This window comes from Triticum aestivum, chromosome 2A (genome assembly GCF_018294505.1).
Source record: "Triticum aestivum cultivar Chinese Spring chromosome 2A, IWGSC CS RefSeq v2.1, whole genome shotgun sequence".
Taxonomy (NCBI): domain Eukaryota; kingdom Viridiplantae; phylum Streptophyta; class Magnoliopsida; order Poales; family Poaceae; genus Triticum; species Triticum aestivum.
In genome coordinates, this window is record NC_057797.1 from 106522179 (window position 1) to 106545339 (window position 23161).

Genomic DNA, 23161 nt, shown 5'->3' on the forward strand with positions numbered 1-23161 from the left:
ATGGCTCGGACGCGCCACACGCGCTGGGCCAGCGTAGCATTTAAATCGAGCCAAGCACCACAATTTAGGGTTTGTAGTACTCTCCAACAACGAAAAGCTGGTAACAACAAGATGAATTTGTTATTAAAAAATAAACAACACGATGAATTTCCTTTTTAATTAAGTTGTTGGACTTATTTTTATCAATAACCGTTTTCAAGTAGGCTCAACTTCTTAAGCGATAATAACTGTCTAAAACTAGGAGTCCGTTGTGGATCGGCCAGTGTCTGGCCCAACCGTTTCTCCGTGCAGTTTCTTATCATCGCAACCAAGCTACCTTGGCCGGGTGAGCCACCGTGCATGCGTTCGAAAGGCCGAGAATATTTCAGTTACGCCGGCGTCACTCTCGCGTGTAGCTCCGAGCAACCGCCTCCTGTTGCTTGTCGCAGGTTGGCATTCCTCACTCACGTACTCGATATAAAAGGGAGCCCAACGGCGGCGCCAAGCATCTGGCTCATAAATCTCCTCGTCGCACTCGCATCAGCCGGCCGGCGGCTCCATGGATTCCGGTGCGATACACGTCCAGATGCCCGTGACCGGCGAAGAATGCCCGCCTCAGGAAGCGAAGCCAGTCAAGGGCAAGTCGCCGGTGGACAAGACGCTGTCGGGCGCGTCGGACCTGCTGAAGCTGCTGCCGACGGGCACGGTGCTGGCGTTCCAGGCCCTGGCGCCGTCCTTCACCAACCACGGCGTCTGCCACACGGCCAACCGGTACCTGGTGCTGGCGCTCATCGGCGGCTGCGCGCTCTCCTGCGTGCTCCTCTCCTTCACGGACAGCCTCGTCGGCCGCGACGGCAAGCTCTACTACGGCATCGCCACGTTCCGGTCCTTCTACCCGTTCAACTTCGCCGGCGCGGCCGCCGAGCAGGACGCCATGTTCAGCGACCTGGGCCGGTTCAGGCTCACCGGGCTCGACTTCGTGCACGCCGTCTTCTCCGCGGTCGTGTTCCTGGCCGTGGCCTTCTCCGACGCCGGCATACAGAGCTGCCTGTTCCCGGACGCCGGCGCGGACGTGAGGGAGCTGCTGGTGAACCTGCCGCTCGGGGCGGGGTTCCTGTCCAGCGTGGTGTTCATGATCTTCCCCACCACCAGGAAGAGCGTCGGCTATACGGACATGACGCCCCACTCCCATTCGCACTGAGGTGAAGCTCGTACCAACATACGCATCTCCAATTCTCCATCGGAAACATATGAAAACTCCAAATGCAAAGACGCATGTTATGCATGTACGTATCGCCATCACTAGCTAGCTAGCATCATGAGAGAGTGAAAAGGATAGTGCATCTACATGGCAACAAACGCTTGTACGATAGAAACATGTTTTTTTTTTTGAAAAGGAGGGCACCCCGGCCTCTGCATCAGAACGATGCATACGGTCATCTTATTAAAAATAAAAGGTTGTAACAAGGTCTCAAAGTCTCCAACTGAAACAAAAGCTCACTCAGAGCCAAATAGGCTAGAAATACAAACTAGCCAAATCAGGGACGCCACAACCGGCTGGCTAAAGTGAGATAGGTAAACTAATTGCCTATCCTATTACATGACCGCCATCCAAACCGGTTAAAGATATCCCGAGCTACCATCTCCCAGCGGATAGACCCAGTAACCAAATGCTCCCTGGCCTCCATCGGAGTGAGTAGCGACCACGAACGGATTAATGCCGTGGCTCGGAAGATAACCTGCACAAAATGAAATCGTGATATTCTGTTAAAAACCAAATCATTTCTGCAATTCCAAATAGTCCAGAGCAAAGCGCATACTCCCACACGAATATGTTTCACTAAGTCAGGCTCAATCCCATTAAGCCATGTCCCAAATAACATGTTAACAGAATTCGGTGGAGTAATATTGAAACCAATGTGGACGGTACGCTAAAGAATTTTGGCCAGCGGGCAATCAAAAAACAGGTGTTTAATTGTCTCCTCCCGCTCACAGAAACTACACCTAGTAGATTCTGTCCAATTACGCTTTGTCAGGTTGTCCTTAGTTATAAAATGACTTGTTTGTGGACAAACCACATGAACGCTTTTATTTTCAAAGGAACTTTGACAGCCCAAACATGCTTGAAGGTAGGAATGAAGCTCGAATTGATAACATCAATATACATTGATTTAACTGTGAATACTCCAGACCTAGTTAGCTTCCAGCATAATTCATCTGGTTGCGGGGAAAACTGAACCTCCATCAGCCTCCTAACTAGACAGAGCCATTCTTCCCAACGATTGCCCGCTAGCGACCGTCTGAACTGAATATTAAGGGGGATAGATTGAAATATCGTTGCAACGAACACCTCACGACGTTGAACAATACGATATAAAGACGGGTATTGAATGGCCAAGGGTGTCTCTCCGAGCCAAGTATCCTCCCAGAACCGTATACTAGCACCGTTGCCAATAATAAACTTTGCCCTATTAAACAAGGATTGTTTAACTTTCATGAGTCCTTTCCAGAAAGGCGAGTCAGTCGGCCTAACCGTCACTTGTGACAAAGTTTTGGTCTGAAGGTACTTGCTACGAAGTATTTGTGCCCACGTGGCATAGGTCTCATGGGATAGCTTCCACAGCCACTTACTAAAAAGGCATATGTTCTTAACTTCGAGATTTTCAATACCAAGCCCCCCTTGGTCTTTCAGTCTACAGATGAAATGTATGGGACGTAAAGGAATCAATGTATCATGCCCTTGAACGTCAGTATATGTATGTCAGCATGGCCATTGCCATCCTCATACGTATTGCCATTGTTGCCATGATCAACCGTTGATTTAAGAAATCTTGTTGCCCCTTGAACAGCTGTTGATTAGAAAATCTAGTTGAGTTGCCGTGGGAATGACAATACCTTGTGGCGATACTGAAATTTGCGAGTGCCTATTCGCCAGCTAACGGTTTTTTTTTTTTTGCGTTAGTCAATACCATTGATCATCATCCAACGGCCACGACCACCTCACACTTTTCATCTTCAACCTCCCATTCTTCTCCTCACGTAGTTGCCCACCCACCCTACCCCAACCGCCTGCCTCTGCCCCCTGCGGGGGGCGAGCGCTATTGTGCACCGCCCCACCCACGCCTCAACCTCCCATGACCGCCGTTGCTTGCCGCCACCGCGACAATCCTCTGAGCCCCCCTCCCCCTGACCTGCAACAATTCCGGTGACCCTGCCAAGTTCCGGACTCGCTCCTGCTAGCTATCGCCTCCCGCTCATGCACGGCTCAGCCTCGCCTTGGCTGGCACTCGTCCCTGGCGCTCCTCACGTCGTCCACACTCCTTCATCCTCACGTAAAGCGGAAGAAGTGACTGACGCATATTTTTTCTAGGCACCCAAACGAGTTGAAATTTACTACTGGAGCAACAAAAATATCATTCAAATTTCTAGCTTCCAAACATGCCACTAAATTTTGCACCGGATAGAAATAAAGTACTATCGCGAGTAGTGGCCGGAGCATCCCCGGAGAAGCTTTAGTTTTAGCCAAACTTTGAAATTTGATATAAATTTTTGGTTCTTTTCATGCTAAAAAAATCATGTCAGATTTATGCCAAGATGGCTGTGTGCATCGCTCGGTGTAGAGGCAGGGGGTTATCCTCCTTTTTTGAAAAGAAAATACATTATCTTTATTCCAAAACTAGATACTAGAGCTAGCAACACATGATGCTTAGGCCAAGATTTTGTGGAAATGCTGGTACAACATTGGACTCTCCTTATTCGAAGAAAAACAACAACAACAACAACAACAACAACAAGGAACTCTCCTAGTTGAGTTAATCATAAAAATAGATCACTATGGTTGCATAGATCACAGTGCACGATCTCTCCGAGATTTACATCAAACGGCATTAAAGCCGGCCATGGACAATTTTCTTCCACCACGCGTGATCAGCTCGAATATGCCACGGGATCTCCTCTCCTCCAAGAACTGATTCTCTCTTGCATGGCGAAATTTAGGAGCATCTACTGCCGCCATTAATGTTGCTGGTGAACAGGAAGGGAGCCGGTGCCGGCGGAGCGGCTCCTCTCGAGGTAGAAAGCCCGGAGCCTGGCTGTCCGGCTGGCGCCGCCGCTGGCGGAGTGGGACAGCGCGGGGAGCCCCCACTGCGAGGAGAAGACGATGGCGGGGCACTCCGCCGCGCAGGCGATCCGCCCCACGAGCTCCGCGAGCAGGGCGGCCGCCCGCCGCGCCGGCAGCAGGGCGAGCACCACCCGCATCAGCCTCAGCCTCCTGCCGCCGCCCGGACGCGGCGCCACCTTCTTCCGCGCCCTCCTCCGCAGCCGCAGCGGCCGCCTCGCCCTCGTCCACCTGGTAGCCGAAGCCGCCGCCGGCCTCTCCCCGTCGCCGCCTTGCTCGGCGCTCAGCCTCTGGTACCGGCACCTCGGCGGCACGTCGAGGCCCATGTGGGTTATGCGGTGTGAGCTAGCTAGGGTTCGTGGCAGCGAAGCAAGCGACGGCGAGTCAACTGGCGACTGAGGCGAGTGAGCGAGCTCTGGGCTGTAGGAAGCATGGGGAGCAGCCGACCATGCGGGCGCACGTATATATAAGCCTGGATGAAATCCCTTCCATTATTGGGAATACGTTGGCGGGCACATGGGGAAGAATCGTGGCGGCCGGCCGAGGCCGAGCGCGCCATGCAAGTCGGGGTCGGGAAGACGCGCGAGCATAAGAAAATGGCGGGGAAACGACACGAACGGACGACCGGGCGGCGCCTACGGCCGCCCGATCGGTATTCCTTTTGACACATGCTTTGCGCCACCAGCACTACAGTCCATACAAGTATGTCTGCCGTGCACTCTCTTCAGCTCGATCGTTATTTATTTTTGGACGCTGATGCATGCATGCGTACGCGATCTTCGGCCGTGATCACTTTAGCGTCGCTAAATAGAGCTAACTCAGCTACCAACTCCAATGATGAACTGCATCGGGACCAGATCCATGACATCGTTGAGCACAAACTAATTAGCGATATAATGCACCGAGTGCGATCTCTCAAGGATTGATATGATTCCAGCCCTGCCCTGTATATATAGTTGTATATATATACTCTCGTTTCCGTAAAAGTTGTGGCGCATGCGGCGCCAACGGTATGCAAATACAAAAGCGCATTCTCTCCTTCTTTTCTAATGATGATTGATGCGATCATTGCATGGCCACCTCAAAATTTGATTATGCGTAAATCAATTAAGGCTGGTCACAATGGACAAGAACATAGTCTAGTAACTTACATACTTTTCTAGACTATGTTACTACCTTCACAGTGGGTAAGAACATCTATGTAGTGTCATGCAATAATGTATTTATTAGGTTATAGACTCATTGTTTCTTGGAGTGTGTGATGTTCCCGTAACTTAGCTAGTTACCACAAGCACTTCTCTCTTCATTAAATATGTGACACATAAGCAAAGTTGTATTGGAGTGTGTGATGTTACCTCTAAATTCCTTCCCATTGTGACCAGCCTTAAAATGAAAGTGTCGTTTTATGATCGTTCAAGTGGGGCATGTGCCATCATCCGAAAGGTCACTAGGTGCCAAAGTGAAATCATGCCAATGATTGGCTCCCACGACTGGTTACACATATTGTTATGTACATACATACCACGACTGGAGGTCGGCGCCTCTCTGTGACGGTTGTGGACAAGTGCACTGGCCGACAGTACGAAGTTAGACCATCTACAGCCGAATATGTTAAATATAATCCCTCAAACGCCCGCCCGACGCGTCCGGGCGCAATTATAGACAGTGATCGGGTATGTCTCAAATTTCACGAGTTACATTCGGACATTTCATACTACATTCTTAAATCCATACAAGGACATGCAAACGAAATAAATCTATGTACTACGTCGACCACCTAGCTATTTATTGTCAGAGATATCGACGATCTACATGCCCGGCTCCGGCAGCATGGGCGGCAGCTGCAGCTAGGGCTGCGAGAAAAGCTCGAGACTCGTGAGCCGCTCGAGATCGACTCGTTTTTTGACTCGACTCGAGATCGACTCGAAAAGAAACGAGCTGAGTTTGAACACTTTATGTAGCTCGACCAAGAAACGAGCTGATTTTGAGCTAATGTTGGCTCGCTCGATTTTAACTCGATAGCTCCACAGAATATTATTATGTTAAATGATCATGTCTTATATTAAATGGAAATGTGATAATTTATTACCATCTATGTTGTCCATAATTTTTCTCCATTTTATTTACCAACGAACATGGAAACTTAACTAAGTGCGGAGAAGATTTAAGCCTAATTATGACATGTGGTCGACTATATGTTAAATAACCTATATTTTTGACAAAGGTTCCGAGCATATTCACCTTAATTTTTTAGTTTTTCATCCATAGATTCATATTTGTTATCATCTCATTTAGCTCGAAACTAGCTCGAGATCGTTACAATCTCAGCACGAGTCATGTTCCACAACTCGATCATGAGCTTCACTCAGTTTGAGCTCGCTCGAATTTTCATATGAGTTGAGCTGAGCCAACTCCAACCCGCTCGAGCTCGACTCGTTTCCAGCCCTAGCTGCAGCTCTGGCTCCTCCGACTGCTCCGTTCCGGCCTCCTCCTCCACTATCTCCGTGTCGAGTTTAGCGAAGAGCGCGTCGGATGCCGCCTGCTCCTGCTGGATGAACCTTCGGTTGGCCTCCACATAGGCCTCATTCTGGATGGACTCCAGGATGGCCTGCTGCTCCACCAGCTTGTCCAATTGGGCGACGGTGAACTCCGCCTCCGCCTGCTCCATGTTGAAGCCCGACAACTGTTGTTCCGACAGCTCCGGCTCCGGCTTCTCCGCCTCCTCCACCTCCATCGGAGCCAGCTCCTATTCCTCCGCTCCCCTCGGCTGCTCCTCCTACTGCTCCGGCTCCGGCGAGTTCGGAGGCAGCCCGGCAGTAATGCGGGCGGCTCACGCGGCTTGTCTCGCCCGGATCTCCTGCTGAATCTCGTAGCGGCGCTCCGGTGTGAGCATTGCATGGTAGGTGATCTTCCTTCAAACCATGGCGGAGCGCCGGAGCGTGGGTACAGCGCTGGAGCAGAAGAGGAAGGAGGTGGATGGGCTCGGACTAATGGCACAGAGAGGGGAAGGTGGACGGGCTAGGGTTGTGGGATGCCGGCCGGGTTAAATAGGCGGATTTGGTTTCGGGCGGCGAGCCGGAGCTGCGCCACGCGGCGTTCACATCGCAGCGACGTAGAAGGTGTACGTCGGACTGTCGGGTTTCTGGGCGAGTCCGCGTGGAACCCCTTCGTCAGTCCTACGTGGCGGGAGCGCCCAGGCGCCCCCCATATCCGCCTCATATTTGGACTGGATATGAGGGATGCCGGTCAGCCCGGACGTTTGAGTCCCATTTAAGGAGTCCAAGTCGCTCACGTGCACGCGTCAGCTCAACTAGTTTACGCGGGCGGGCGTCAACTAGGATTTGCCGGCAAAGACGGAGATTGAGGAATTTCCTATGCAACACAAGTTGCGTCCAATTGTCGACGCCTCGTACCAGACGTGCGAGTGAGTGACTCGAGTGCCCCCGAAGATGGAATAAAGGTCTCCCTGTCTTTCTCCGTTTCGGTGATGCGTCTAGCATCATTGGTGGGCGTGTGGAGGCGTGTCTCCGACGGATTTGTTTTTGGTGGATATGCTCGGATCTGTTCGTCGTTCGTCTCCGTTCATGTGTTTTCAGATTGAATCCTTTTGATCTACACTCTTCATACGCGGCGGTTGTTGTTCTGGTGCGTTGGTTCTATGGGGCCTTAGCACGATTACTTCTCGATTATCTACCACAATAAGGTTTGCCGGCTCCGGTAAGGGAGGGACGATGACAGCGGCGCGTCTTCGGCTCGCTTCAGTGCTTGTAATCGTCGCTAGATGGTCTACGGATCTGAATGTAATTTTTAATTATTTCTAGTATTCATTGTACTACCATGATTGAAGATGAGTAGATTGAAAGTTTTTTCCGAGAAAATGTAGAGAGCGTTTTGGGTCAAAATTTGAGAAACTTCTAGAAGGTCAAGAGACAATTTTTACCAGGTTTGAGAACACTCTTGAAGGTGTTCTGAACATTTTTTCTGTTGTTTATTTTCTTCTTCTTTTTTAAAAAAATTTATATACTTTTTTAAAAATTGGATTTTCAAAATTTGTTCCTTTTTATTAAAAATATGTTCTTGTCTTTCAAATAATGTTAAAAAAATTAGTGCACATTATTCTAAAAAAGTACCAATTCCCAAAAATTATAAAAAATCAAGTTATGTTCTATTTTCAAGAAAAATGTTAAAAATTTCAAAGTTTGTTCATGATTTCCAAAAAATGTTATTAATTTCAAAAATTGTTCGGAAATTCATAAATTATCCAGATTCTCAATTTTTTTGAATGAAAGGGGGTTGCCCCCCCTGCCCCATTTTATTGAAGCAGACCACAACCAGTTCACAGACTACAAAGTTTTAGGCATTGATTTCCATACAGAGCATCTAACTCAAAAGATAAAGGCTACAGCCAACAGAACAGACCCTGTCCCGGACACAAACTTGCCAACACTGAAAGTCCCAGAGAACCAACAAGGAAACAGGAAAACGAAGAAGAGCGGGGTCCAAGTCAGATCTTCAGTCCATCATCCTCTCCAGCGTCCTGATTACTCAGTTGGTCTCCCCCGGCCTCATCTCCAAGCGATCCGGAGGAGTTCCCCATGCCGCTTGTCCAACAGTAGGATGCATCGTTGCAGCAGGGTTGCTTGCCCATCGTCACAGAGAACTTTCCACTGGCGTAAATAACGGCTTAGTTTCGCAAGAATGCATTTCACACTTCTCCATTTGCGTCCTTGAAAACAAAATTCATTTCTCAGTTTCCACAAGCTCCGTAAGGTAGCAGTTGTTGTCAGATTCAAAACAGCCTTTTCTTTATGTATATGCTAGAAGGACATAACTCTTTCAAAACAAGATATGCTATCAATATTAAAAATTTCTGCAACAAGGTTCCAAACTTGCTGGGCCACCACATAGTCAAACAGCAGGTGTTGAATGGTTTCAGGCTCAGAGCAAAATAAACAGGAAGGATCTTCCACTTTCCTTCTTTTCGCAAGATTATCTCTAGTAAGTATCTTATTATGAATACAAAGCCATAGGAAGATATGAATGTTCTGTGGACATAGGATTTTTCACATTTTTGTACTAACACTAGAAGCTACCCCATCAAAATTGATCTGTTTGTAAAAAGATTTAACTGAGAAAGTCCCACTAGGTTCTAGCCCCCAAATGGGGGTGTCCACTTCATCTGAAAACAATTTTTATTCGATTTTCCCAAAACCATGTTTGAAAAGCGAGGCGAGAGAGGCTTCGTAGACTCTACAAGTAGTTTTTTTAGGTGTTTCCGACGAGTAGTAAGTAGGCCGGGCCGAACGTCACTTACAAAGAAGTGTAAACAAGCCGGCCAGGCTTGCTTTCAGAACTTGGGCTGCATCAAGCCCGGCCCATTGTCACACACAGCGCCCCCACTACTCTCCGTCTCTCCCAGTGAGAGAGCCCGAGAGCCACACCTGAATCTCGACCTCCTCCTCCCAGCGACCAAATCTGCCGCCGCGCCGCCCGCCGGAAGGAACGAATCGAGCCCGCGATGAACACCGACATCACCGCGTCAGTGAAGCCGGAGTACCCGGTGGTGGATCGGAACCCTGCCTTCACCAAGGTCGTCGGCAACTTCTCCGCGCTCGACTACATGCGCCTCTCCACCATCTCCGCCGTCTCCGTCACCGTCGGCTACCTCTCCGGTACGCCCTCCTAGCCCCTAACCTTCTCCCCGTACGGCCGTCCTCTTCCCTTCGCTACCGGAGGCTCAAATCCGCGTTCTTGGGGGTGTGCTCGCAGGGATCAAGCCGGGGATCCGCGGGCCGTCGATGGTGACGGGGGGCCTCATCGGGGTCCTGGGAGGGTTCATGTACGCCTACCAGAACTCCGCCGGACGCCTCATGGGGTTCTTCCCCAACGAATCCGAGGTCGCGCGCTACAAGTACAAGCTGTAGTGGTAGGAGGCGCCATTTCTCCTCGTCTCTCTACCGCAAATGTTACATCTTTGCTTTTATCTTTCTCTAATCTCGTGTGAGCAATGTGTGGTCTTGGTGTAATAAATGGGGTGCCTTGCTGCACAGTAGTGAGGAATTCATGCTATGGTTTTACTCGTTTTGTTATGACCTGGTCATAATTTGGTCGCCATTTTGGTAAACTTATGGAATGGGGAACTTTTGTATTATGAAATGGCTTATAGTGTCTCTAGATTAAGTAGTGTGATTTTCTTTTACCTCACACTGGCTAGCTGTGGCGTAAGTCTGTCCAAAGAGGTTTCTAGAGAAATTTCTTTATCGAGAGTTACCTGGTGCTAAGTTGTTATGGCCTAGATGTGGTGTGAATATTGGTGCACATGCATCTCTAGAGAATCTGGGAAAATGAAGTTAGATTGCAGGTTTAGGCAGCACTTGAACACACATATTCATGAATGCTTACAGCCCCAGGGAATAAATAAGTTTTGCTGGCTGTTAACTTGATCCACATAATGAGTTGATAATAATTGTACTCCCTTCATTCATATTTTTTGTTGCATAAAAAATGATGTCATTTGATTCGTATTCCAAATACACCCTCTGTTCCTGAATATAAGACGTTTTGGCGGTTACTCCCTCCGTCCCACAATATAAGATGTTTAGAGAGTAACTGCCAAAACATCTTACATTAGTGAGCATAGGTAGTACTTATTTGTGGTTATGCTTTTCTATCACAAAAGTTACATACTTAAGTGTTATTCAAAGACTTGTCCTAATGAAACCTAATATGCAAGGTATTTTGGAACAGAGGTAGTATTTGGCAAGTGTGCATCTATACATTTTGAATTAATATGAAATAAAGTTGATTATTCATCTTACTTCCATTCATCATTGTGCTTGGTTGGATACGCAATGCTTGAAGGTATCATAGGAATGAATATATCTGATTATTTGTACTCCCTCCGTTCCAAAATAGATGACTCAAGTTTGTACTAAAGTTAGTATAAAGTTGGGTCATCTATTTTGGAACGGAGGGAGTAGAAAATATGCTAAAATCATACTCCCTCTGTCCCAAAATAAGTGTCTCAACTTTATACTAACTTTAGTACAAAGTTGTACTAAGCTTGAGACACTTATTTTGGGACGGAGGGAGTATTAAAATGGATACTGCTGTGAAATAGGGAATCCTATTGCTAAAATGGAAAAAAAAATTGGGCAACTAGTAGGAGCTCTGCCTTTTAAGTAAGTAGAAGAAGAATTCACCAGTTAAAAGAAAAACTGGCTTCTCTCATTTAGGGATTGTGATTTTGTCTACCTGTAGTGGTAACTATGTTGGTCAGGCTGGCTTGTTGAGGTGAAAGTTCGTCAAAGATTGTCTGGATGATTCTTTTATATTTTTGTGGGGAATTACCTGGTATTACATTACGGTCCATATGTTAGTTGCAATTTGTCAGTTTAGTGCATATGTATCTCAAAAGAATCTTGGAAAGGGAGATACATGGCTGGTTTTAAGGAGCGCCTGATCACATAGGAAGTCCATTGATACTTACTAACCTCGGAAATTGATAAGTTATGGTGCTAAAAAAATCTGATCTGGCTGACAATAGTTGTATCAACGAGTGCACTTCCGTACATTTAGTTGGTATCAAATAGAGTGGTCATTCTCGATCTTATTCACCTTCATCGCCTGAAACTCAATTGGAATCCAGTAATAAATTTGAAATTCCTGGCCACTTGATATTATTCAACACAATCACTTGTTGCTTGGTCGGAATCCACTAAAAACATTAAAAGTACAGGTCACTGCATCGGGTGAGATTTTGGTCAACTTATCTATTTGAGTAGGAATGGATGATCCTAATGTAAAATTTGGAAGTTGTGTTAAAATGGATTTTAGCCTGGTTTTTGCGGTACATAGCTTTATAGTCAAGATGTGCCAATGTGGGTGGTGCACCTAAAAGGAACCTAGTGAAATGAAGACATATCTTAAGGTTTAACGAGCACTGGAGCACGCAGAAAGTTCATCGATGCTTACTAACCTAGGAAACAACTTGAGCCACCTGGTGATAATGCTATTGTCAAGTGTGGTGTGTACATTTTTTGTTAATACGAAATACAGTTGATTATTCTCTTGGATGTTCCCCTCGAGCAATGTTTTTGGAAGCTGATCAGCTGTTTTGCAGATATAAGAATGATCTGCAATTATAGTATTTAAGAATATATTTGATGAATAGTGTAATTAATCACTTGTTGTCAACCATTTTCTAGTATAATTTTTTCAGGGATAGTTCGATATCACATACTCCCTCCAGTCCTTTTTAGTTCGCATATAAAATTTGTCTGAAGTCAAACATTGTAAACTTTGACCAAGTTTATAGAAAAAAATACCAACATTCAGAATGTGAAATCAACAACATTAGATGCGTCATAACTTTAGCTTTCATATTGTATAAATTTAGCATTGTAGATGTTAATATTTTTTCATATAAATATGGTCAAACTTTACGAAGTTTGACTTCAGACAATCCTTATATGCAGAATAAAAAAGACCAGTGGGAGTACCAAGTTGCAGTTTTATCGAAATATATATTGTGGGAGTGGTTTCATTCATGTTTGGTCTAATGCTTGCTCTGCCCTGCAAGGGAAACTAGACACACTGAGAAGTGATGTTGGAACTTGCAACAGCCTGAACTCACGGGTAGGCTGTGCAACGTCTAAAAGATATAACCATGATTTGCGATGAGTATGGGTTTCGCCGTACGGTCATATGTGATGTCCATCTGGGAACACAGTAAGATCTAAGATGCCCATTCTTGCAAAAGAAACAGTTTGTTGTAGATTATGTTTGAGAGAAGTGCATATTACACCCCTCAACTCTAGCCCTAGTCTAATATACATCCCCCAACTCCAATACCATCTATTTTATACCCCCCAACTCTCAAAACCAGGCGGAATTCAACCCTTCCCTCCCCGTTGACCGGTTTTGACACGTTGACTGGGTGAACAGTAACAAAAAATCAAAAAATATTTTGGTTTTTCCAATGAGTGAACAGTAAATTCAAAAAATAAGTTGGAAATAAAATTCAACAAGCAGTTTCGATTTTTTACCTGGTGAATAGTAAATTCCAAAAATACTTTTTTCCAAAAAAACCGAATTATTTTTGCGTGGACGATTTTTCAGCGTGTGATGTCTGTGACAATTTTCAGCTTGTTTGGACATTTCGGTGGTCTCTCAACAAAAAAAATATATCAGCCCGAACTGTTAACTATTTCATGCAAATATAATTTAGAAAAAAAATTCCCTTAATTTTTTCCTGAAATTTACTGTTCACCCGGACAAAAAATCAACATTTTAAAAAATCAAAATTATTTTTAATTATTTATTTAGAACTTTTTAAAATTTTACTGTTCAGCCGGTGAAAAAACGTAATTTTTTTAAAATATATTTCTTTTGAATTTACTGTTCATCATTCAACAGGTCAAAACCGGTCACCGGGGAGGGAAGGGTTGAATTCCGCCTGGTTTTGAGAGTTGGGGGGTGTAAACTAGATGGTATTGGAGTTGTGGGTTGTATATTAGACTAGGGCTAGAGTTGAGGGGTGTAATATGCTATTGTTGGTGACTTGGCGTTCCTTTCTGCGGTGTGCATGCATTTGCTTATTATCGTGGAGAACTGACCTTACATTAGCCATGTGAGTATTCATGTTTCATGCTCTTAGTATTCATATTTATTGCTCTTGAGATAATATCAGACCATATATTCGTTTCAAGTTCATATGAGATTCATCCACTGGAAGATCAGCTTGAGATTACTAAGTCGTTTATGCATATGCAGTAATTGCAATGACCTTTCGGTTTATTTACCTTCCTGTGAATTCAGTCGCTAGGGATTGTATGGCTGGATGTGAAATAAACAAAACTTTGAGATTGTTTCATCTCGGTTGCTTAGTTCCCACCTGATCTACATTGGTTTTGCACTTCTTTATCCTTGTGTCTATGTTTTCACTGACAAAAAAATTTAGTTAGTCAAATGCAGTTATAGTAGTAGGCAAAAACTGCGGCATCATATCCCAGGGAAACACTTGGGTAAATAATGAGTATCACTAATTGATTGTTTCTGCATTGTTCAGTTGCTCTTACCAAGCCCTAGAATACGTAAACAAAATCCAGCTCTACCACGCCTGATGGAAAGCCACCAGGTGAGGATTCTCAATATTCAACGGGGAAGAACCACGTCGGAAACCGCGGGCTATCCCACGGCAGGGGCACCGGCGCCGATGACTCCGGCAGCAACGGCGTGATAGTTTTACGTCTCATGTCGAACACGCCGGAGTCCCCGAGCGAGCCATCACCGGGCTTCCTCCCAAGGTACTGGCGTCGCAGGAAGTAGACACAATCTTCTCGAGCTCCGTCACCAGCGGGGACAGACTTGGAGCACCGTGCGCACACGAAGATCGCCCGGCCACCCAGGCCGTCGACCTTCTTCCACCGGCCAACGCGCGGCCTGCCGTCTCCCAGCTCCGCCTCGAACACGTCCAGCCGCTGCGTCCGCTCCATGCGCCTGTAACCACCCGGCCCGTCCGCGGCCGATCTCACGCACCGCCTCGCCATGCTCTCCAGCGCGTCCCATCTCACCCATCGCCTCACCATCAGCAGCCTGCCGTCGGACTCGACGAGGTACAGCCGGGCCACGCTGTCGGGAAATCTTTTCTGAATCCTGTAGCGTATGTAACGAGAACTGTCGTGGGAGTCGTGTGCCCGACTGGCTTCTATCAGCGGGACGCCGCCTACCACGTCGGGCCTGGCTCCTGCCGGGGTCGGCTTCTGGAGGCGGCCATTGCCGAGCTCGAAGCCGAGGAGCTCCTCGTTGTGGGAGAGGCCGTAGATCTTCCCTTGAAACAGAGCGATGTCGATGATGGAGAACTCGCTCAGCACCAGGCAGGAGTTGACCTCGCAGCCCGGGCGGCGGGTCGAGACGACGACCCTGCAGTCGCTGGTGAGGACGGCGATCACGGGGAGCGCCGCCGAGGGCGCGGAGACCACCACCTTCTCGACGCCCGTCCTGTACTTCCCGTCGTGGGGGTCGACCTTGTAGTACCGCAGGAGGGCGGCGAGCTCGGGCTGCGGGGTCATGGCGCCGGAGAAGGCGTCCATCAGGGAGCACCGGCCGTCGTCGTGCATGACGAAGAGCATGTTCTCGCCGGCGCTGTAGCAGCCGGCGGCGGCGTCCGGCAGGCGCACGCGGTGCGCCGTGTTGTTGGCCGCGTCCAGCAGGGTGCCGTCGCCGAAGAGGATCCAGGGGAGCTGCACGGGGGGCGGCGGCTGATGCCTGGCGCTCGAGCGCCACGCGCGGCAGACGGCGCGGAGGCGGACGCGGTCGGCGAGGGACGGGAGGCGGTGGAGGACGACGCCGAGGAGATCCGGCGGCAGGTCCGGCCACCCGGATCGGCTCTGGCTTTTGGGAGGCGCCATATGATATGGTCTGATGTCCTGATAGGTATGGTATAAGCACGATATGCTTATGTAGGATTGTGAATCCTAGACGGGGGAGTCGGGATTGGGACTCGGCTGGGCGTCTCTCGGATAATGGATCCGACGAACTCAGTCCACCGAGAACTCGCCGCATCCAACGACGCCGAGTAGTTTCCGAGCACAACGACGAAGGCGAAGAAGCAAGGGGTAGGTACTATATATATGCTACAACTACAGAAAACTAGCGGATACATAACGGTGACTTCCCTCAAAAAAAAATTAATAACGGTGACTGCATCTAAAACTAGCACGAGATGGCACCAGGAAGCCGTGTTTACTTCCAGCAACCAAAGTCAATTGCGGGAGCTCTTTTTTTTTAACATCAGTACAGACACAAGCGCTCATATACACGCACATACACTCATCCTTATGAACGCACATACGCACACCCTATCCCTATAAGCACCTTCGCAAGACTGAGCTGGCATATCATCTTGAGATTTACGAAGTCGCCGTAGGCGCCTCGTCATCTATGGGAACGTCTCCTCCCACTAAATGTGCATCGCCGGAAATCTTGAAATAAATCCATGAATAAATGCGAGCACCAGGATTTGAACCCTGGTGGGCTGAGGATACCATAGTCTCTCTAACCATCCAATCATAGATTGGTTCGCAATTGCAGGAGCTCCTATTGGATGGTGATTGCATGGAATAACAATATTTTTAGGGGTACGTGGAATAGTAGTTCTTTTTCAAGGGTACGTGGATTTTTTTAGGGGTAGGGGGGTATATTTTTAGAAGTTTGTCGATTTCTAAAAAATCCCTGCAAACGAAAAAAGCTCATAGATTTAAAAGAATGTCTTGAATTTGTAAAATCTTTGCGCAGTATTTAGGAACAGGGAGAGTATTATTTTCATGAATTCTAAAAATATGCATTTTCTTTAAAAATAAGATTTAAAAGAATTGTGAATTAAAAAAATGTTAATAGCTTTGAAAAAAATCGCAAATTTTAAAAGGTTCATCAATCTGAAAAATGTTCATAAATATGAAAAAAAAATCATGAATTGAAAAAGTGTTCACCAAATTTAAAACTCGTGAATTTAAAAATGCTGACAACTTTAAAATTTTGTTCGTGAATTGTCAAAAACGTTCAAGAATTTGAAAAATAATGTTTGCGGTTATGACAAAATGTTCACGAAGTCTAAAAGTGTTCACGAATTTGAAAAAAATGTTTGCGATTATGAGGAAATGTCCATGAAGACCCCACCCACCCACCCACCCACCCAAGGTAAATCCAAAAAAAACAAGGAAAAACAAAAAAAAACAGCTTGAATGTTCTACAAGGTTCCTAAATCACGTGAACTCCCTAAGAAAAGGAAAAAAATGAGGTACGTGCACCGTCCCATACTCCCATTAGAGGAACTACACTCGCCACACGTGTGCCCTTTTGGTACGAAAAGGCCTATATTTTTACATGTGAGAGTAGATTAACATATCCGTGACGCACTTCATAACTGTCGTGAAGTAAATTAACATATCTGTGGCTAACGATGGCCTGACGCACATCATAACAGCCGACGTTCGCGTACTTGGAGTAGTCACGCGGATCGTGATATTTGGTACTACCTCCGTCCCGGTGTATAAGTCATTCGCGTAGTTCTAGGTCGATAATTTAACTATCTAAATATGTATTATATGTGATAAAAAATATATATTTAGAAACTACATCCGTGTGGAAATCTAGTGGTATACTTTTCATGACATATAACACATATTTAATTCCTCAAATCGATGACCTAGAACTACGCGAATGACTTATACACCCGGACGGAGGGAGTAGTAACTGTCTTGCCTGCTCGGCGGGTGGGTACGGACGTTGCCTGGTCTGATAGATGGTCCGAGGAGCTCAGTCTTTCGGCGGTGGGGGCTGCATGTCTCTTGTGTGAAAACTGGGGTTCGTCTTCGAGCTGCCTGTGTCACTGGGTGGAGCGGCTCGACCGCGTCGACGTTCTGAAACTCCTCTATCTCCCATCGGCCATAGGAGAGGGAAGGTGTACTCTGTCCACGATCGCAGACCCCAGCCCCTCAATCCACAGCCGCCGGGACCTCCGCCCCTGAACGCGACAACCGCGGTGTCGGCTATGCTCCGATCTGCCGCCGGATTCGCGCTCCGGCGCCAGGCGCCGGCCCCTCGTTTCTCCAGCCACGGCGGCGGCAGCAGCCCTGGATGCAGCTGCACCACCAGGGTAGGTACCTCTACTTTGCCCATGTGGATTTTCTAGGCAGGTGGGTGTGCAGGTTGGATTAGGTTGCGAGATTAAGATTTCCAGTGTAATTTACGGATCCGTCGAATCAAATTGCTATTATATTTTTTGTTTGTAAGATGGCACAGTTTCCTGTATGGCAACGAACCTCCAGATCATCAATTCTGAAAACCAGGAGTTTGGGTGACCGAGTGGCATGGAAAAATTGCTGATTGGGGTGGTGGTGGTGGTTGTATTCCTGTACAGTAGTGTAGTGTCTATTGCATTTTCGTGTTGGATTGTCTGCATTCTGCATTTTCATATTGTACTAGTAGTTTTCAGCTTGTTTGGCGCTGAATCAAATAAAACAAGTTTAATGATTAATTCAGCTACTCTGGTTTACAGCGGATGTACTCTGGTGGCATGAATGAATCCAAGAGCACGATGGCTGATGACATCAAGAGAACAATCGCCTCGTTTTGTGAAAAAACCGGCTGGTACATAAAGCATCCTTGTTTCTTGTTAAATGCAATACAGTGTCTTGTTATCTGAGCTGGGACAACAATTCGTAGAGATCCTGGCTAGAAAGTCTTGGGTATTGAGAATCCTGGGCCCTTTTCTCGGTTTCTATTCATGGTTTCGTGGTGGGAAGTAGTTTTTTTCTTCCATTTTATGATTCTTATTTTGTGAAATGTAACGAAGACGGCAGGGGAAAACTCATTTGTGCCAAATGATCATTGTAGAACAGTTAACCAATTATATGAAAGTTGTAGAGAATAGAGAGGGGTTCATGAATACAAGGGTGAAGAACAGAGCAATTACACTGTAGAGCCAATATTTCTGTTCCCTTATCTCCTATATTGCTTCCATCAGTATATATTTTGTTCATAGTTGTACAGATGGTGCAATGCCTTGCCATCAGTATATCTTTTCTTGGCTCTATAGAACCCCAACTACATTGCAAAATATTTATTTACTAGCATAACAGCCGTGCTTTGCTATGGAACCACACAAATGATTCAGTTGCGTTGGATTAGTAGCATATAATAAGCAATGCACGTGCAACACCGCAGAGGAGAAACTTAATTAAGCAGCCAACATTGCACCTGCGTAACTGTGGCAGTGATGAGAGCACCATTGCAAGATATGATTTTCTTTCTCTTCGAATTGGATGGTTCTCATGGATTTAGATGGATGAGGGAGATCGGGGTTATCTTCACTAGTAAAGATATTTTGGTCATTCTTTATTAGTGTATTTTATGTTTTAGTTATCTTCAACAACAACAACAACAAAGCCTTTAGTCCCAAACAAGTTGGGGTAGGCTAGAGGTGAAACCCATAAGATCTCGCAACCAACTCATGGCTCTGGCACATGGATAGCAAGCTTCCACGCACCCCTGTCCATAGCTAGCTCTTTGGTGATACTCCAATCCTTCAGGTCTCTCTTAACGGACTCCTCCCATGTCAAATTCGGTCTACCCCGCCCTCTCTTGACATTCTCCGCACGCTTTAGCCGTCCACTATGCACCGGAGCTTCTGGAGGCCTGCGCTGAATATGCCCAAACCATCTCAGACGATGTTGGACAAGCTTCTCTTCAATTGGTGCTACCCCAACTCTATCTCGTATATCATCATTCCGGACTCGATCCTTCCTCGTGTGGCCACACATCCATCTCAACATACGCATCTCCGCCACACCTAACTGTTGAACATGTCGCCTTTTAGTCGGCCAACACTCAGCGCCATACAACGTTGCGGGTCGAACCGCCATCCTGTAGAACTTGCCTTTTAGCTTTTGTGGCACTCTCTTGTCACAGAGAATGCTAGAAGCTTGGCGCCACTTCATCCATCCGGCTTTGATTTGATGGTTCACATCTTCATCAATACCCCCATCCTCCTGCAGCATTGACCCCAAATACCGAAAGGTGTCCTTCTGAGGTACCACCTGGCCATCAAGGCTAACCTCCTCCTCACACCTAGTAGTACTGAAACCGCACATCATGTACTCGGTTTTAGTTCTACTAAGCCTAAACCCTTTCGATTCCAAGGTTTGTCTCCATAACTCTAACTTCCTATTTACCCCCGTCCGACTATCGTCAACTAGCACCACATCATCCGCAAAGAGCATACACCATGGGATATCTCCTTGTATATCCCTTGTGACCTCATCCATCACCAATGCAAAAAGATAAGGGCTCAAAGCTGACCCCTGATGCAGTCCTATCTTAATCGGGAAGTCATCAGTGTCGACATCACTTGTTCGAACACTTGTCACAACATTATCGTACATGTCCTTGATGAGGGTAATGTACTTTGCTGGGACTTTGTGTTTCTCCAAGGCCCACCACATGACATTCCGCGGTATCTTATCATAGGCCTTCTCCAAGTCAATGAACACCATATGCAAGTCCTTCTTTTGCTCCCTATATCTCTCCATAAGTTGTCGTACCAAGAAAATGGCTTCCATGGTCGACCTCCCAGGCATGAAACCAAACTGATTTTTGGTCACGCTTGTCATTCTTCTTAAGCAGTGCTCAATGACTCTCTCCCATAGCTTCATTGTATGGCTCATCAGCTTAATTCCACGGTAATTAGTACAACTCTGAACATCCCCCTTGTTCTTGAAGATTGGTACTAATATACTCCGTCTCCATTCTTCTGGCATCTTGTTTGCCCGAAAAATGAGGTTGAAAAGCTTGGTTAGCCATACTATCGCTATGTCCCCGAGACCTTTCCACACCTCAATGGGGATACAATCAGGGCCCATCGCCTTGCCTCCTTTCATCCTTTTTAAAGCCTCCTTGACCTCAGACTCCTGGATTCGCCGCACAAAACGCATGCTGGTCTCATCAAAGGAGTCGTCCAGTTCAATGGTAGAACTCTCATTCTCCCCATTGAACAGCTTGTCGAAGTACTCCCGCCATCTATGCTTAATCTCCTCGTCCTTCACCAAGAGTTGGCCTGCTCCGTCCTTGATGCATTTGACTTGGCCAATATCCCTCGTCTTCCTCTCTCAGATCTTGGCCATCTTATAGATCTCCCTTTCACCTTCCTTCGTGCCTAACCGTTGGTAGAGGTCCTCATATGCCCGACCCCTTGCTTCACCAATAGCTCGCTTTGCGGCCTTCTTCGCCATCTTGTACTTCTCTATGTTGTCTGCACTCCTATCCAGGTATAGGCGTTTGAAGCAATCTTTCTTCTCTTTAATCGCCTTCTGGACATCATCATTCCACCACCAGGTATCCTTATCTTCGCTTCTCCTTCCCCTGGACACTCCAAGCTCCTCCGAGGCCACCTTACGAATGCAAGTCGCCATGTTCGTCCACACATTGTTCGCATCTCCTCCTTCCTCCCAAGGGCCCTCCTTAATGACCCTCTCCTTGAACGCTAGAGCTACCTCCCCCTTGAGCTTCCACCACTTCGTTCTAGCGACTTTGGCACGCTTATCCCGCTGGACACGAATCCGAAAGCGGAAGTCAGCAACCACCAGCTTATGCTGGGGTACAACACTCTCTCCAGGTATCACCTTACAGTCTAGGCACGCACGCCTATCTTCTCTTCTCGAGAGGATGAAATCAATCTGGCTAGAGTGTTGGCCACTACTAAAAGTCACCAGATGTTATTCTCTCTTTCTAAAGAGGGTGTTAGCTACAATCATGTTGTAGGCTAGAGCAAAGCTTAAGACATCTTCTCCTTCTTGATTCCTGATGCCATAGCCAAAGCCCCCGTGCGCCCCTTCAAAACCTGTGTTAGATGTACCCACGTGGCCATTGAGGTCTCCTCCTATGAAGAGCTTCTCACCAATCGGTACACTCCTAACCATGTCTTCCAGGCCTTCCCAGAACTCCCTCTTGGTGTTCTCATTGTGGCCTACTTGCGGGGCATACGCGCTGATAACATTGAGAACCAAGTCCTCAACTACCAGCTTGACCAGGATAATCCGGTCCCCATGTCTCTTGACGTCTACCACTCCATACTTGAGGCTCTTTTTGATCAAGATGCCTACGCCATTTCTGTTTGCAGCCGTCCCTGTGTACCACAGCTTGAAGCCGGTATCCTCCACCTCCTTCGCCTTCTGTCCTCTCCATTTGGTTTCTTGGACGCAAAGGATATCAACACCTCTCCTCACCGCTGCATCAACTAGCTCCCGAAGCTTCCCTGTCAGAGACCCTATGTTCCAGCTACCTAAGCGAATCCTCCTAGGCTCGGCTAGCTTCCTTACCCTTCGCACTCGTCGAGTCAAATGCGAAGACCCTTGCCCATTTTCCACTACATCCGGGCGCCGATGTAGCGCGCCACTAAGGATGCGACGACCCGATCCTCGCTCACTTGCCACCGTATCCGGATCAAGATACAACGCGCCACCTTGGGGGTGACGGCGCGGCCCTTGCCCATTTTCCATCACACCCGGGTTCCGATGTAGCGCGTCGCTGAGAGGGTTACGCCCCAACGAAAATCTTTTGGGTTTCATCTCCATAAGAGTGGCTGAGTTTTTACGTTGGCTCGCCAAGCCTATCACAACCCTCCTCCTTTACCCGGGTTTGGGACCGGCTATGTTGAGACAACATAGGCGGAGTTATGTTTTAGTTATCTTCACTTTATGTTAATGTATTCGCTTGTTCGCAATATTTTCTGGATCTCTTGACGTTTGAATTATTATTTGTGTGTGAGAGAACAGTGGGGGGGGGGGGGGGGGTGGCATCCTTATTTGAACTTTGTGTCACAGCCTCTTGTCGTTATACTCTTTTGGTTCTAATTGTTTATGCATTTGTTGCTGAGCTTTGGATTACAACTGACATATTGATGGTGACTTTTTTTTTTGCATCGATATTGATGGTGACTTATAGGAAAGGGAAGGACCTGTTGTTTGGCTGCATCGCTGGTACCTTAATGTGTACGTACAAGTACAATGCGACAGGAGCGGGAATACTAGGATACAGATTTGATGAAGTGAGAAAGGAGCGAGAGGTGAGGAAGCAGAGGGAGGAGGCGGACAAAAACAATATTGATATTTCATTCTGCTGATCTCTTTGTATACCCGAAATGTAAGCCACACATGAGAAAGGACGAAAGGCCACACTTGTTCACAAAAGGGATATCATAAAGCTGTGAACTCTTCTAGCTTATGTATTTCTAAAAAATGTACTTATTTGAAGCTGGAAGACGTGGTGATGCTTATTTGTTGTTTTGATCCTTTTCACCCTGCCATCAGTATATCTTTTGTTCATAATTTGTACAGATGGTGCATGCACGGAAGATTTGTTTCGTGCAACCATATGTTGTAGGTAGAAAGTCTTAACTTGAAATTTGTTAACATGCCATGACATACCTTTCCTGATTGAAACTTCGATATGGCATACTTTTATCAGTGTGTATATCTTTTGTTGGTTGCTTCGTGTTCTTTCTGTGCC

General features: G+C 46.8%; 3 protein-coding genes across 3 annotated transcripts; all 3 read left to right on the forward strand.

Moving 5' to 3' along the window:
• Positions 1–501: 501 nt before the first annotated feature.
• Positions 502–1367, forward strand: LOC123184940 (protein DMP2-like). Its single transcript, XM_044596969.1, has one exon. It carries the CDS (start codon positions 539–541, stop codon positions 1178–1180), a length of 642 nt encoding a protein of 213 aa, XP_044452904.1. The 5' UTR covers positions 502–538; the 3' UTR covers positions 1181–1367.
• An 8120-nt stretch (positions 1368–9487) lies between these two features.
• Positions 9488–10247, forward strand: LOC123184941 (NADH-ubiquinone oxidoreductase 20.9 kDa subunit). The gene is made up of 2 exons (XM_044596970.1): positions 9488–9768; positions 9866–10247. The coding sequence occupies exons 1-2, from the start codon at positions 9615–9617 to the stop codon at positions 10018–10020; spliced, it is 309 nt and encodes a 102-aa protein (XP_044452905.1). The 5' UTR covers positions 9488–9614; the 3' UTR covers positions 10021–10247.
• A 7176-nt stretch (positions 10248–17423) lies between these two features.
• LOC123187839 (uncharacterized) lies at positions 17424–23115 on the forward strand. The gene is made up of 3 exons (XM_044599799.1): positions 17424–17753; positions 18156–18247; positions 22598–23115. The coding sequence occupies exons 1-3, from the start codon at positions 17649–17651 to the stop codon at positions 22773–22775; spliced, it is 375 nt and encodes a 124-aa protein (XP_044455734.1). The 5' UTR covers positions 17424–17648; the 3' UTR covers positions 22776–23115.
• The last annotated feature ends 46 nt before the right edge of the window (positions 23116–23161 follow it).